This window comes from Lycorma delicatula, chromosome 1 (genome assembly GCF_047948215.1).
Source record: "Lycorma delicatula isolate Av1 chromosome 1, ASM4794821v1, whole genome shotgun sequence".
In the NCBI taxonomy this organism is placed as follows: Eukaryota; Metazoa; Arthropoda; class Insecta; order Hemiptera; family Fulgoridae; genus Lycorma; species Lycorma delicatula.
Genome location: NC_134455.1, coordinates 275048210 through 275065985, shown reverse-complemented (window position 1 = coordinate 275065985; position 17776 = coordinate 275048210). Strand labels below are relative to the sequence as shown.

The 17776-nt window shown below is 31.5% G+C and overlaps 1 protein-coding gene across 2 annotated transcripts in view; it reads left to right on the top strand.

Annotated features, from left to right (window-relative positions):
• Nipped-A (Transcription-associated protein Nipped-A) overlaps positions 1-17776 on the top strand; it is a 375844-nt gene that overhangs the window by 137747 nt on the left and 220321 nt on the right. For both annotated transcript variants that reach the window (XM_075378320.1, XM_075378311.1), the window contains 3 exons: positions 6828-7011; positions 15130-15362; positions 16829-16961. In XM_075378320.1, the coding sequence (XP_075234435.1) occupies positions 6828-7011; positions 15130-15362; positions 16829-16961 (550 nt within the window). The remainder of the gene's footprint in view (positions 1-6827; positions 7012-15129; positions 15363-16828; positions 16962-17776) is intronic.

Genomic DNA, 17776 nt, shown 5'->3' with positions numbered 1-17776 from the left:
TACTCCTTAGTTTGAAATGTTACTAATTTTTTCCATCACTAAGGCTTTATATTCTGATTTGTGCAAAAAGATAGGCATGGCTGATCTTGACAGTAATGTATCTCTGATGAAACCGTCTCTAGCACTGTGTCCACAGACTTTACTGGAAGCTTCTGTTACTAGCTTAATGCATCTTTTGACAGCTTGCATATGACATGGGAATTTTTCGATATCCATAACATGCTTGACGTCTGCTTCCATACTGTTTTATTTTGTCATTAGTCAGTTCTCATAACAAAGGAGGTGGAGTCAGACTACAAGTATCCCATTTTATAACTTCAGTGTAGTCTTTAGCTTTAAAGTTTAGCTTTGGTGACTTAAAGGGTCTAATAGGATCTCCTTCAGAACCTGCTTGCCTTGCCTTCAAGATTCATCTGTACCCAAGCTCTCAAATATGGTTTCTATCTTCAGTGACCATCGCCAAAAGTAAATTTTCAGAGGTAAAGTAAGCATTTCATTCTATAATGGGGTTTAAAGCAGCTCTTCTGATAAATACTGTTTTTGAATGGTCTGATAAACATGTTTTGGACTGTCAGTGAAATCCTAGCTTACCTTAATGGTAAACCACATAGGTATATATGACTAAATTAAAGGTGACAGTTTACCTCATATTTACAGGATTCTTTACACTAATATATAGGTTCAAAACTCTGTTAACAGTAGCGAGCCATCTAGAGTGTGACATAGGGCCAGGGTCATGAATTGAAAAACCTTCAGAACAATGCCCTGATTGGATGATTTTTGATATGTCTAGTAAATATAATTGGTCTGCTGAGTAACTACCTATCTATTTCAGGAATCACACAATCGATAGGTTCAAATTCAGTTACCGGTGTCTTTTCACACTCGGGTAGATCTTTTCCAATTGGCCCTGAATAACCTATTGGGCCTGTTATCATACCATCTAAGTGGTGGAAAAGATGGCGGAATGGAAGTTCATTAAACTGAAGAAGACAAATACTCCATTGCAGAGGTCTTCCCACATGCAACTCAATTTGACGAATTCCACCACTTTTCCAACCAGTGTTGGTAACAGTTTTGTCACACCCATTCACTTCTAATATCTTAAGTGATAAGCCATTTTCTGAAAGATAGGAAGTAATACTGTTGGCTATGTCAATTGCTGAGATCATAGAGGGAGAAGTGTGTCCTATGTAAATTGACCAAGGCTCATAGATTAAAGAATAATGTTATTCCATAGAAGTTCTGTGAAAATGTTTTTCACCAGCTTTTTCAATAAACAATATACTATCCTTTCTCCTGTTGAACTAGAGGCCATATAAAAATAATGTGAGCCAATCTGCAAAGATTGGCCCACAGGCTACATTTTTCTCTTCGGACTTTACTCTTGTCTACACCATGGGAAGTATCTGATTCGGTAATCCTGCAATACACTTGAAGCAATGGCAGCAGTTGCACGTTCAGACACGCTGTAATGGTCACTAGTTACAGCTGTAGTTTTTAATGAAACTCCCATCTGCCACTGCAGTTTACCCGATGAAGTTGAAGGTTGTGGTACAAATTTTTGGTCACTGTTGTCAGAAATTTCTGAATCACAAACCTCTGTGTGTACTTCATCTTTTTGCATAAGTCTGAGACTTCAGATCATTTTCTTTCATAATATCCACTTGTTTCTATCAGTAATTCTTTATGTTTCTTTGATATCCAAAGACCCAATTTTCCCAATGCTGTATTTTCTCTGCAAGTACATAAATCGTAACTCCAGGGCAGGAATTTTTTTTTCTTTTTCACTTATGCAGTTAATACTTATTGGACATACACGTGCATCTGGAGTTCTCTTGCAAGTATAGTCGTTAGCAATAATTAAACATTTACATGTAGCAATGTGAAAAATAAAGGAACCTTTCGTCAAGTCTCAGTTTGAATGTTGGTTTGTTTCTGTCACAACTCTATGATTTTCTGAACTTACAATATGATTCATAGTAAGCTTTAATAAGTGGACCACTATGTATTCCGTCACAGTTGGGATGGAAGCTTTGTCATACAAACATTTAATTTTGTGTGCAACTGTTAAGGCTACTTTTCAAAAGGGCGTGCTCTTGTTGTTTGTTTCAACAGCCAAGTTAAATCTCTCTTGAAAGCAGTACTGGAGAACATCCTCATGTGTTGGTAGCTTGTTATTAAACAAGTCTCACGGGTGGCCAAATATAGGTCATTCGAAATCCTTTCTAGTATTACACCTACGCCTAACTTCTTTGGCACATCCATCACAGCAGTAATGCACTTTATGATAGATTTATGGTTTTTACTCATTTTTTTCTAACTTTAATGGTAATCCGCAACCAGAAGATATGTAAAAAATTTAATTTTTTTGCTTTTTTCTTGTCTTTACCAATGGCAAATTTGTGCTCTATAGCATTCCGAAATAAAAAAAAAAAAATTATGCACAATATTAACAATATTGTGCATGGTGTTATACTGATATAGTGCCTCAAACTAAAAATATATAAAGAAACTGAAAAGATTTTTACTGTAATGATAATAACTTTATTTTTTTTTAATATATTATGCTATAATATATTAACTTTTTGTAATATATTATGCTTTTTTGTAATATGTTATGCTTTTATGTTGTTATCTTAGAAAGATTTCTCTAAAACATCTTTTAAATTATATTTTGATTTTCCTTATTAACCACCCCAGGGGTAACTGGCATCACGTAGCGGCATTACCTCAAGTTACACCCGTAGTGACGTGGAAGCAGATTGCCCCACCCTAGCTTGGCCATATCATTCGGCCCCCATCAGGGTCTTCCGTGCGTCCTCAAGACATCCGAACCTTCCGCTTCTGGATGGTCCCAATGCCTCTCTACAGGGAAACTTTTAAATTATATTTAAAATTTATTGATTTTAATATATTTTTTAAAATAACAGTTTTCTGTAACATGATATTTTTCTTCCATATTTCACATTAAATTGATATTTATTATTCTGAAGCAGGACTTTAGAAACCAAGTCATTACTTTTGAAATATTCATTTTTGGTTCATCTAATTCTTATTGAATGTCAGTTGATTGTATTTTAAAAAATTTGTCAAACAGATTTTCATATGGTATATAGTTTTAGATTGTAATTTCAGACTCAATCCTAATGTCTTCTTAAAGCCGAGATATTTTTTCTGAATAATTTTGTATTGGCCTAATTGCATACATTACACGTTGTACTGATAAATTTCATAGCATTAGTATTAATACATCAGTGTTAATTACACTGATTGAAAAAAAGTTACAATGCAAACATACTTTTTATCTAAGTATGAGATGTATTTTTAAAGTAAAGTCCATTTTGAAATAAAAAATAAAACTGAAAAATATGAACAAACTTTATTACTTACTCATAAAAACAACATTTATTTACTACTTTTCTACATAGACATCTTAAACTTCAACACATTTTTCATAGCATTTCACTAGTATCTTCATTCCCTCAGAAATTTTACCTCAGTGACTTAAATCACACAGAATAACGCCATTTTTCAATTTAGTTGTCATTGTCAAACCTTTGTGATGCACGCCGCTGATTAAGATGAAGAACAAAGAATTATCACTGGAAGCTAAGTCAGGATTATAGGGTGGATGGTTGAAGATTTTGCAATGAAATTTTTCCAGTTGGCTCACTATTTGGTTTGCCATGTGTGGCCAGGCATTGTCGTGCAAAAATCTTCCATGGGATTGCATCCCACTTTGTTTATTTTTATAGTGCTTATAACATTTTGCAATATGTATCCATCTTCACAGTAGTTCCACCTTCACTAAATTCAACAAGTAAAACACCCTTTTTATACCAAAAAACTGTAACCATAGAGGTTTCTTTACTGAACATTCTTGTTTGAATTTCTTCAGTCTAGGAGATTATGAATGTTAAAATCGCATTAACTGCTGCTTTGTCTTGATGTTCGAATAGTAAATTCATTTTTCATCTTTGATAACAGTGTGATCAAACCATTAATCACCTTTATTTTCACAACCCTGCAAAAATTATTGCATTGCAGAAAGACTCTTTTGTTGTGTGTGTTAAACAGGAATCCTCAAAAACAATTGTGACACAGTGAAGCGCTGGTTTTCTCAAATTTTTTCTACTACTTTTTTAATCAACCATCTGTTATCATTGATGGCCAGGTACTATGTTGTTCATTGTGAACGTTCATTCACCCTTCAGTAAGGCTTTGACCATCATTCATATTATTCAGCTCTTAAATTTCATAAATTTGCTTGAATTTGAGCTGCAGAATTGCTTTTTGCCATCAAAGATCAGATTACTCATACTTCACACTATGATTACAAATTGTAGCACTCGAATTATTATGAATTATAAATGAATAAATATAAACAACTAACAATATTACCAAACTCTTGTTGCTGACAGTTGACTCTTGATTGAAATAACTGAGCTACACAAACATCATCTATTTATATTGTGTACATAGGCAGTAAATTCAAAACAGGCCTCATTTTGATGACATATACTTAATGTAAGATTAAATTTAAGTTGTATAGGCAATCACATGGATTCCTCAGATCATCTGGATAAATTTGTTTCTTGGATAAATGCTGCTTAATAGAGAGAGCACTTTCTTTCATTATGCACATTATATAAAATTCTGTTAGATATCTAAAGTAACACTCATAATTGATGGTATTTTGGGAAATGTCCAAAATTGATAAACTTTGTAAATTTCTGATAACTGTTAGACTTTTGTCTGAATCTTCAATATATATTTGTGTATGTATAATTTTACAAGAGTTATTTGATAAATTGTGCAAGAACTAAGAAGACACAATTTTTCAGAAAAAATCTTTTACTTTTCAACATAATTTCCTTTCAAGTCTGTACATTTAGTCAAACATGTTCAACTTTTTAAGCCCATCCTTGTTATAGTTTGATTAATACTAGTCTTCAAAATAGACAGATTTTTGGCAAAAATTTCATCATTTCATGTAAATCTCTTCAGCAAACCATTTCTTAATATTTAGAAACAGATAATAGTTTAAAGATGCTGACTGGGAAGTAGGATTATGCAAAAGAATTTTGTTGTATAATTTGAATAATTTTGCTGTCACAGAAAATGGACTGGTAAATTGCCTTTGAAAAGGTGTTGGTATGAAAAAAAGTTATTTTTCACCAAATATGGTTTGTTTTTTTTCTTATTTATATTATCTAGCAGAAATGCCTAATATTGCCAAGTTATTATTTTACTCCTCTCCAGAAATTTGATGAAGATTATCTCATGAGTATCCCAAAAGACAGTGGTCTCATCTTTCTTGCTGATGAAATGTTTTTTGCCTTCTTTGGAGCAACTGTACTGACTGCAACCCATTGTTTTAACTGTTCCTTGTTTGAGCTCGTATAAAAATTGTCTTAATATTGTTGAATCCAGTATGTAATCAGTTTTGTTAGAAAACTCACCATAATGTTTACCCTGCTTGGCTTTAGTTTCCTGTGTGGTTTTTCTTTTTCAAAAAACCATGTTTAATCACCATTCAAAATTCTGGTTCATTTATTTTTCACATACCATAATACTTAATTGATTCAAACAATTGCCAACAATAGAATTATGAATATATCTGACTGAAACTTTGTGAATGTACCTAACAGGTAAGAATGACCTCAAAAATATACTCCAAGCATCATCAAACATCCCTCAGAGTTATTAATCACTCCTTATATATATAATTGCTTATTAATATATTTTTTTGATGAAGTGAACTTTTTTAAATTATTACTTTCTTGTTTTTACACATTTTTTGTGTCTATTTTTTTTATCAGTGATGGAGTTTTCACCAATTGTTTGATTTGTTTCTGTTTGTACAGTTCTTTACACTACCCCTTCTTGTTTGTTATTTTTGTTTCTTTGCTCTATTTAAAAAAATAATTATTTGTTGTACTTTAATGTCTATTTCTTCATCACCTTTCTGAAAGATTATTCTTTTATTTTTTTTCCTATTTATGATATTTTGTTACATGTGGTTTTCAGGCAACCTCTCTGGTTTGTTCACTTCAGAAAATCCAATTTATAATTTTTTAACTTTCATTTTAAAATTAAAAACTTGTAATGTTTATAAAAACTGTTTCATTTAAGTCATGTATTACATGTTTATTTTCTATTTATTATAGTTATTCATATATCACAAGAAAATCAAAGATTCTTATGCATTGATGGCTCTCTGTCTCAGCTGGTGCATTATACTGTTTTATCACTTTACTGTAATAAATGATTCGAGTTAAGAGATAATAAAAGTAGTACACAATACAATACTCATGCTATACCATAAGTTAATTCATTACTTTTCACCCAATTTCCACTTCCTATTATATTAAATGTGAATTGACCAATATTGTAAATACAATGATGACTCAAATTATTAGGAAAAACTAATCAGTCTTAGTTTTAACACATGCTATAAACTGTGCAATAAATTTGAAAACTATAGGCAATCCTTCTAATGTTATAAGTGGAATGAAGGGTGATTGAAATCTCTGCTGGGTTATGGAAAGCTAATAATGGAATGAACTAGTACTATCTGGACCTCCTTTTCCTGTTATCTGCTTTGCATTATACCAAGAACTTTGTTAACAGAGACAGGTTGCTGTACCCTAAGTACTTCTTTATCTATGCTAGAAGTCAATTATACAATGCACATCTTTAGTAGCCTTGGTACTGTAACATCTTATTAATTATATTTTAATGTAATAATAGTTAATGTTTTTTATGTTTTTAATTTTTTAATAGTTTTTATTATAATTATTATTTATCATTAAATATTATAGGTACTTGAAGTAATGCGTCCTCTGCTTTCTGAACTGGGTGATTACCGTAATTTAAGTCTTAGCAGTGCTAGATGTCTCTCTTATCTTGTCCAGTTGTTCCCATCTAGCTTTAAGGAAAAACTTTGTAAACAGTTGTTGCAGTTTTTGGAAAAACTTCTGGAAAACATGATGCAAGCTCAAAAAGGTAACTTGACACAATTACACCTTACTTAAAAATTACATTTAATTAAAAATTACATCAATAAGATTGAATTTAAAGGATACCTGACAGCACAGCTCCCATTGCGTTGATGTTTTTCTGTCTTTGAAGTTTTATAAAAGTAGTCTTTGAAGTAGTTTTTTTATTAAAAACGATACTAAATTCTACTTTAAATTATTATACTTTTTTATACTCATATTTGAATCAATCAATATTATAGAAATATTTCCCTGTACTGTTTAATAAGAAATATTCATATTTTGTGCATAAACATTGATTTAAATTTAATTTAACCTTCATGTGATTTAAATTTATGATTGTTAGTTCATTGATACTATACAATTTTTCTGAATTAAATCATCAACAACTAAGAAGGGTAAATAGTTCTACATTCTGTATTAGCAGCACTAGCTATCAACAATTTATCAATATAAAATAATTCCTGAGCTGTCTTTTGTTTTGTAACTGATAAACTTGTAAATTAATTACTATTTTTTTCTTCAATGTTATTTGTAAGAATTGAAAGTTTCATGGAAACATCCTCAGAAAATCATCATCTTATAAGACTGATGGTCTTCCTAATTTGCATTTCATTATCATACTTGCTATAGAATATCTGTAAAACCAAAAAATTTAATCCCCTTCCCTTTTGGTAAAACATTTATTAATCTACTCACTCAGGATGCAAATTAACAAAAACATTTAAGCAATTAAAATTAAAGTAAACCGAAAAATGAAACAGTGAACAGAAAAAGTGAAGCTATAATATAACTTTCAGTTTTTTTTTAAATTTACTTTCTTGAAGTTTCAAATTGTATTTCCTTCTTCCATCTTGCTAATATAATTAATTGTATGAGATCAAGGGGCCCCTATGGTAAATATGACAACTTAACAGAGGTGGCAACACTACCTTTATAATCTTTAAAGTAGAGTTTTTTAACACCTTCTGTACCTTAAAATTCATCTTATTAAATAGGTAAGAATAATGTGTATATAAATGATTGTATTTAAGAATCCTGATTAAAATTGTAATCTTATGTGCAAAACAGTTTTTAGATTAACATTCTTGTTATTTTATTGGAGTGTATAAAAGCCCCACAGTAACTACTATAAAAATATTCAGACTTCAGAAAGGGTCCGACCAAGATCAGCTGATAACTGTTTGGTCAAGAATAACTCAACCAGTTTACATCAAATTTTGACATGCATATCTAAATGTCAATGAAACTGATGTAGTAGTTTGGAGATTTGTGAGCCTCAACATTTTTATATATAGGCATATATATATAAAACACATCCCATCAAGTTTAAGTATTTTTCATGATTTATTTAATATTTATATTGAAAACTGTTCATGCATACAACCATGCATGCAAAACAGAGATTATTTTTTTACAAAAAAAAATTATTTAGGAGCAAGTATGACTATTTACATGGAACTCTATGGGTAATTCCATCTTCAACTCTTTGTAAAAATGAAATCAAAACATTCTGTCAAGCTTAAACTTTCATTCGATCATTTTCCGACTACATGAAGTTTCTTTTATATTTCAATATAAGACATTTTTTTACATACAATTCTATGCTTAAACATATTTATGTTGAGCTAATGTTTTTTTGCAAATCATTTATTTACTAGATCTCAATGAAAGAGATGTGATGAACAAAATATATCACAACTTATTTTTAAGTAGTATTCTTATTAGCCTTACGTATCTTGCTAAATTCATTCTGTAGAATTCATTGTAGGATAAAACCAGTATGTCTCGTATTAAAATGGGATCCCTGTAGAAAAAATTAAATCAACCAAGTAACCCACATCGTTACTTGATTTATTTTCAATCGAAAACATATGGGACTTTGACCATACTTTACTGGTCTGCCAAAAGAGATTGAAGCATCTAAAAAATATAGATCCAACTGTGCTAAGAGTTTTTTAATAAATTACTAATTTTCCTTTTTATCTTTTCATTTGAATAGTTTGAATTTCATACATAATCGGATTAGATGAATTCTCCACTAACACCGCTTCAGTATCCTTTTTAATTCAAGAAGGATTGAGGCTATATATTAGAAATGCACTCGTGGAAAAAATGCTTTTTATTCACTTAATTTAGGTTGCTCAGCATCCTGTGCATTTTAAATGGAGCTGGAGTGTGACCTGAAGTTAAAGAAACTGGTCCAAGCATGCAGATATGAACTTTCATGCAATCTGAAGTTAGCAGAGTGACAAAATCAGTGTCAGCTCGGAGAAGATGTTTGAATATAATTTTTTCCCACATTTATAAGTTACATGCTAAATGAAAATATAAAATATATACAACAATTCCGAGAAGAAAATAAACAGTCCGAGAAGGGTGTAAGGATACAAGGATACGAGAATACCACGTCACTAGGCCGTGTCGTACACCTTTTTTATGTCAAAGAAGATAGCGACGAGGTGCTGGCGGTTTAGGAAAGCATTTTGTATGGCTGTTTCCATTGACACTAAATGGTCAATGGAAAATCGTCCTTGTCGGAAACCACACTGTTCTGGAGATAGAAAGCCATGTCTCTCCAAGTACCATGTATGCCTGCGGTTTACTATTCTCTCCATTACTTTACACAAAACACTTGTTAAAGAAATAGGGCGGTAGCTTGAGGGGTTGGTTTTGTCTTTATCAGGTTTTAGAACTGGTATAATAAATGCTTCAGACCAGCCGGAAGACTTGTTTGGAGAACAAACCATTGTAAATATTCAAAAGATGTTGTAGTGCCGAATTAGGAAGGTGTGAAAGTATACAAAGGCGAGTTGTCCGGTCTAGGGGAAGTGTCATGTGAGTTTTTAAGTGCATGTGACAATTCCTTAAATACGAATGGGGCATTTATTCACCAACCAAATCACCAATGTTTAACGATAATACTTCTTTCTGTATCTTGTACCTTTGAAAATCATTATTATATGACGAAGTGAGAGACACCAAACGGAAAGATTTTGCTAAAGTATTTGCCACAGCTGAAGATGATGAAAGGAGTTCTCCTTCATCAATAAGATCGAGAATAGATTGTTTTGGTGATCTGAAAATTGCACTGATTTTTTTCCACACAGTAGACGTGGGAGTAGTGCATGAGACAGTGTTCACGTATTTCGTCCATGACTTCCTCTTGGCGTCCAATAATACTCTATGGCTTATCACTCTAGCCCTACAGTATAAATTTAGATGTTCAGTTGTAGGCCTACAATTAAATTTGCTTAGTGCCTGTCGTCAATCCCTAATAGCTTTTTGGCAATTATCATTCCACCATGGAATGGAAGGACATCTAGTGTTGGGTAACGTTAACAAAAATAAAAGAAAACACAGCTCATATTTGCCAAAAGAAATTGGACTTTAATTGGAAAGAAAACAAATGAACTTAAGTTAAAATCATAACCTTAAAAAATAAAAATAAATTATGAAATTGACATAACTTAATGCTATATAAGAAATATCAACTGAAATCAACATATCAGTAATAATAATATTAAATGAGAAATTACATGAATATACATTTTTTAATTACACGTTTTGAAAATCTACAATTTAACAAAGCCTGAAAACAAGAGAACATAAAACAACTTATTTACAATTATAAACTTAGAAAAACATAACATCAATAAACATAGTATGGCTGGAAAACTATTGCCTTACTGACATATGCTGTAATATTGAAAAAATTAGCAATGAACAAATGTCATTAACTTAGAAAAATAAATTACAGTAAATCTTAATTGGCACTGGCCTTTTCTAATTTATGAACGTCATCAAACTTAGCATTAAATAATTAAAACTAGCAATTCTAGTTTAGTGTAGAAAAAAGGCCACAATAACATTCTAGTACAAAAAAAGTTAATTACAATAATCAAATTGAAATAAGTAAACATATAAGTAGAGTTCATATTAGTAAACAAGCTTTCTTAAAAATATAAAATTACAAAGAAGTCCTAAAACATAACTGCACATCAGGAGTAATTTGCTTTAGGTTAATTTAAGAGAAGTAATATGAATACAGTTCATTAGTAGAAAAGAAATAATCTTGGCGATTAACAAGTTACAAGATTAAATTATAGACTTAATTACAATAACAACAAATTGTAATAATTAAACACGTAAAATAGGTTGCAGCTGAACCATGACATAACCTTATATAAGCCACCTGTCGTGAATAAATGGTTTTTAAACTAAACTTGAGATTGAAATACGTAAAGGTAATAGGTAAAGGTTGAAACGAGGCTAGACGAACATAGAAAACTGTGAAATTACGAAAAACTAGAGAATATTTTGACAGAGAAATACCGCAACGTTTATGAAGACGAAGAAAGTATTAACATTATACGAGCGAAAGAGAACATCGAAGCCTGATCCTCCAAGTCTGGAGGACCAGGATCCGCACAGCGTAAAAGTCAGAACTAGAATGAACAGAGCTGGTGTGGTGAGAAGTAGGGGAAGCGAACAAAGCAATGGACAGAAGAGTGTGTTGTGTGTTGACAACAAGAGTAGTGTCTTAGTGTTAGTATGAGAACGATTAGAGAAAACGTGCAGAATTCGGGAACGAAGACATAACAAAAATAATTTACAAGCAAGCAGACCTCTAAAGAATTACGTAAGATTGATAAAATAAATTCTAAATACGCAAGTTGAAGAAATGACATCAGGGCAGACAAAGAGAAATAGACTTCTAGGAACTATGACAATATTGAAATTGGTTGAGAATAAAAATACTTAAGAATAATATATATATATATATATATATATTAAGATTAAACAGCAATAAATGCGAGATATGAAAAATGTTGACACCAATATGATGATGCAATCAGTAAGTCAAACTGGAGACTGAGAGAAATGATATCGAAAACAAACCCAAACAACCTATTTTAAAATACACGTAGATAAGCTTTACAAAAATGCAAAATAAAATTACCAAGCCTGTAAACTACAAGACTTGACCAAAAACTTGAATTTATTGGAATAAAACAACTTTACGCAAACGGCGTAAACATCTAGGGTTACCCAATATTTGAGGGATTAGCATTCTCAAGTTCATGGATTTAAAAGAGGAAAGTTGGTCAAGGATGTCTGCACCATCATCATACTGTGATTGGAAGGCTTTATGGTATCCATTCCAATCCGCCTTTTCAACAATCCATCTCTGTGGCCTTCTTTTCACCTTGCGGTCAACAGCGAAACCAATAATAATTGGTTTGTGATCACTGCCGTGAAAGTCATCACAAACAGACCAATTAAGATGAAGTAGTAAACTCAGTGAGCATACAGAGAGATCGATGTTAGATACAGTACTAGATGATAAAGACATGTATGTTTGTGATCCATCATTCAGTAGACAAAAGTCTAAGTCTTGTCTCACTCTGTTTATCATATTTCCCCGAGTAGAACAGAACGTTGAGGCCAGGAAATATGGTAAGCATTGAAGTCTCCTACTATTAACGATGGGGATGGTATTTGCGTGAGGAGATTTGAGATTGCTAGAGCACTGAATTTTCAGAGTTCGGTGAGAGATAAAAATTGCAGATATTCAATATGAAGGGGATAGAGACCTTTACTGCAACAGCAGGAATGAGGGTGGCTAGTTGAATCCTTGTAGCAGACACTTCATTCTTCATGAAAATAGCCACTCCACCACTCTCTCTACTGTCTACTAGATAGTTGTTTCTCTCACAGAAATACCCTCTGAGTGTTATTCGATCTTGTTGTAAAAGATCTGTTTCTTGGAAGCACATGATTAGTGGATCATTTGCGTGCGCCAGTACTCTAATAACTTCAGTGCGGGACCGAAGACCTCTAACATTCCACTGAATAATGTTCATAAATATAAATAAATAAATTCAGGAAACTATATAAAAATTAGTTGTACGTGATTTAGTTTTTCTTTTTTGTATTTTTGATTTTAAATAACTTCAATGCCCTGGGGTCAGGTAGTTCTTCAACCAATTTAAAGGTAAATTTAAAGTTTTTCTTAACTTTAAGATGGAAATCTTTTTTATCTCCTACTTAGCACTGGTGAAATCTATCTCTACCTTCCGGCATGCTGAAACGGATTTTTTATTCTCCTTAGAGTTCGGATGGTTTCTTTGCTTTGTTTTACTAGATTTTGGAAGGATGTTTTTGATTTTTGGGACTGGTGAAATGGCCATGCCTGATGTCTTTTCTCCACTGTTTCATCACATTCACTATTCCACCATTGATGTTTTTTACAGGATTTTATTGGAGAGTAATTCTGTGATTTCTTTAAGGTTGTTGACTAGTTCTTCATATTTATCAGGTTGCTTTTTGGTAATTTTCATTCTTGATTAGTTGGGTAGGTCCATTCTTCTTTTAATTTTAGGGGCTTGGTTTTGTTACTTTCTTTTCAGGGTGAATTTAATTTCAAATTTGATTACATAGTGATCTGAGCCTGTGTTTACTCCTCCGAGGACTTTTATATTATAGATATCCTTGTAGTGGCGTCTGTCCATGAAGACATGGTCTAGTTACCATTCTCCTTTAGTGTAGTCAGGATGTTTCCAGATTTTAAGTTTTTGAGATTTCCTCTTAAAATACATGGATTTTGAGAGATTAAGTTCTGGTTTCTGCAGAGATCAACAAGACTCTGTCCATTTTTGTTTGTTTTCTTTTGGGCAGGTCAGTTTCCGATGATTTCACGTTATCCTCTTTGTCTGTCTAGTTGACCATTGAAGTCTCTAATTAATTGTTTAACATGGTTTTTAGGGATGTTATTTATGGTCAGGTGAGTGGGTTCCAGAACTTTTGTGTTTCTTCACGGTCTTTTGGAGAGTTATTTTTATTATTAGTGGGCACATAGGCGTTTATTATAATTTTGATTTTATTAGATGCTTTTAGGGCGAGTGTAGATATTTTTGGGGATTGTGACTTGAATTCTTGTATAGAGTATTATTTTGAGGCTCACTAAAAAGCCTGTTCCAAACTGTGGGACATTTATCATCCCTCTCTTTCCAGGTGTACCTTTCTAGAGCCTATATCCTTGAGATCCATGGCATCCTGGTCGATGATTCTTATTTCCTACAGACCCATGATAAGAATTTTGTGGTGGTCCATTAGGCCTTTTATTATTTTTAGTTTGCCAGTCTGCATGAGCGATTTTACATTTGTGTGGAAATGTAGGTGAATTGCTTTGGTTTGATTTTGGACTTTGTATTTTTCGTATTCAGTGTCTAGTGTTGGGGTATTCCAGTGCTTCTGATCGCATGTTAACTTCTAAGTGGCAGCTCACCGTATCCAAATTCTGCCTTCTCTGAACTCTGGTGTTGCTTGGATTAGCTGGTGGTGTATTCCTTAAAAAACCTTTCATAGTTGACTGTGAAAGGGTCACCTGTGGTGGGATAGGTCTTGAGTTACAACTCTAGATGTGATCTAGTGAGGTGTGATTTGATGATAAATGAAGCTGTGAAGTTTGCTTAGGTTCAGTTCCTAAGACAAATTTCTCCTACTTGTTCTGTATATATCCAGGTGCACCTCATGAAGGCTCAATCCGACTTTTGTTAAAGTTGTTATTTTGGAAAAGTTATAAACTCTTGATTCGAAACATTACGTCTACTCATAATAATAAAATTATACTGAATATATCGTAAAAATGTTATTACATTTATTTATTTATTTATTTTTTTTTTTGGTTGTTTGTGGGCGAAAAACACTTGGGCGTTATCATCGCCCGGTAGTTATTATTAAAAGGGTAATATAACTCCAAAATAATAGACTATACAAGGTGTAAACGTAATATTAATCATTTAATAAAAATTTACTAAAACAAGCCAAGAAGGTAAAATAAAACCCAAAACTAATATCACAGACAAAGCTGATAAAATGTTAAAGATAAAATAATAGAATAAAGAAAGTATAAAAACTTACCTAACTCTGATGGGTTGTGCAAAAGTCCCCACCTCGGATAGTAAAATTAAACTAAAAAATCAAATCGAAAATAAAGGTTATTTATTTTGTCTGTTATGAGGGAATATTAATTGTCTCCCTCTGTATGTATATTTTTATTATTATTATGCAGTTATATTCTATTTGTTCATTTTATACATTTAATTATCTTTATCTATAGGTGTATCAAAAAATGGTGAAACTGAACGTATAATTGCTACAATAATCAACATTTTCCATCAGATTCCTGCAGCTGGACCAAGGTTTATTGACATGCTGTGTTCACTTGTCCTGCAGACTGAGAGAGCTCTGCTAGTTGGACCAACTTCACCTTTCCGAGAGCCTCTATTGCGCTTTTTGTTACAATATCCTGATAATACTATGGACTTGTTCCTTTCTGATACAAATATAAAGGTATATGTTAAAATTATATTGATTTGTATTAAATTATTTTAAAATTTCAATGTTACACTGTATTACTGACAAGTATAAGATGTTTAAACTTCCATTTTAATAGTTCAGAACATTTTATTATAGAACATGAAAATATCTGTGGAAAAATTATTAGCTTCATGATGTTATTTTTACAAAGTGCTAAATTTTATATATTGAATTACTAGTATTCTGTTAATAATAAAAGTATTCTATTTTATTAGTATTACAATATTATTGCAGTTTTGGAATTTTCATCTGATTTTAATTTCCTATATATATATATATATATATATATATATATATATATGTAAACATGTGCAGAGAAAATCCCATTTTTGGTGATACCTACTTCATTAAAATCTTTTTTGTTGAGAAAATTATTTAATGCAGTGGATTTTGTCTTTTCTTACTCTTCTGTTTTTGAACCTTCTGCAAGCAGAAAGGACCAAGATTTTTTCCGTAGGATGTGCCACGCTTTGTTTTTTGACAAACCAATGCGACATGAAATTCGCCTTGTACTAGTGCCTCAGCTGTGCTGAATATGCCAAATCAGACAAGTTCTTCATTAACATGATCATTTACTTGGTGTTTAACAGAAAACAAACACGTTGGAAATGACCCTTTTGTTTGAAAATGCTGATACGCTGCATAATGTTTAAAAAGAATGTTTATCAGGTACAGAGAGAATAATGCAATTTTCTGCTTATTTTTCAACTATTATGCTTCAATAAAAACCCGATTTTTAAAATTTTTTATTTTCTTTTTATTGGATATAATTAACATTAATTTTCTCAGAATAAAATTCTCAACAAATTTTGTTACTATATCTTTCCCATTTATTAGTCATTTAACTTGTACTACAAACCTAAAAAAAAAAACTTATTTTCAACACCAAATTTTGTGTTTTACATTGGGTATCTTAAAAACTACTGGAGTTACAGTTCTAGGACCTGTTTTATCCTATTTCGCAGCTCAAATTACATAAGAAACCAACAACTTTATTCCTTAATTTTGATCCCAAAAATTACAGTAGGACTTCTTTTTAATAGAAGAGCTGAAATCTGGCCAAAATCTCTCACTAGCCGTAACTCAAAAACAAGACCTATGTTTATATAAATTTTTTTCATTATTTTCACCAGTAAAACATGTCGTGAAAGTTCCTCTGTTTTTTCATGGGACACTGCATGTGTATTTTTTTTTGTAATCAAACATAAAATATTCTTTAGCAATTATCAGTATTAAAAAATATTATATACAGTAAAAAGTGTGTGTGATATATGTAACTCCTTTTCCATTTTACTTTACTCTGAAAATACGTTTTAGCTTCATATCATAAGCTCATAATCCTGTTATTTATTCATTATTTTAAATCACTTCAACTGCATTTTGTTTAATATAAAGTGTTGTATTTTTTGTTAACTGCTACTAATTGTACATGTATGCAGGATGAACAATGGTCACGTTACTTAGAGTATCTAATTAAACATCAAGATGGAAAACCATTCCGAGATGTGCTGCAGAATGAAGCAAATGTTCAGCGTTTGATTGTGATGGCTTTAGCTGTTAGTAGCAATTCAGGTAAAATATAATTTATTAATTTACTCAAATAGAAATCATCAGTTGAAGTGTGTTAATTGTGTTAAAGGCACAATTTTAATGATTCCATAAAAGACTATTGCTGTTTTTAAATTTAGATTTTTCTCTTTAGTATCATCAGTCATTCTTCCGTGCTGAATAATCTTATTAGTTTATTATTTAAATTTACCATTGGTTTTGTATTAAATGTTTTCAGCCAATTATATAAATCTGTTGTCAGTTGACAGACCTTTTCTCCACCAACTGCTTATCCCAATCTCACTACTGTCAATATAGTGTTTATTTTAAGTCTCATATACATTGTCACTGAATTATTCTGTACTGTTGTTCCACATCACTATTCCCTTCTTGCATCTCATTAACTTTATTGCAAATTGTTCCCAAAAAAATATAGATATTCAGTTATTTACATTTTTGCCGTATCTATTTAATATTTAATATGGCCTGTCTAAAACCTTTATAAAACATGTATGTATACCAATAAACTCCACATGCCTACAATAAATTAATTATAAAATTGTTTATTATTACATTTGTAAAAAAATATTGATTCAGTTGGTCTGTAATGCAGGATTTTGATTTTGCTGATTATTCTCTTGCACTTTTGTTGCTATTTGCAAGACACTTTTCTTATAAAATATTGCTATTACTGAATAGAATGTCATAATAAATCAGAACATTTATATAATAATTTTTACTTGTTAAGTATAGTATTACATGTAAAACTATTTTTAATGCTTGTAGGTCTGTAGGTCTGATGTATGTATAACATCTGAGATATGTGATTTACTTACTGA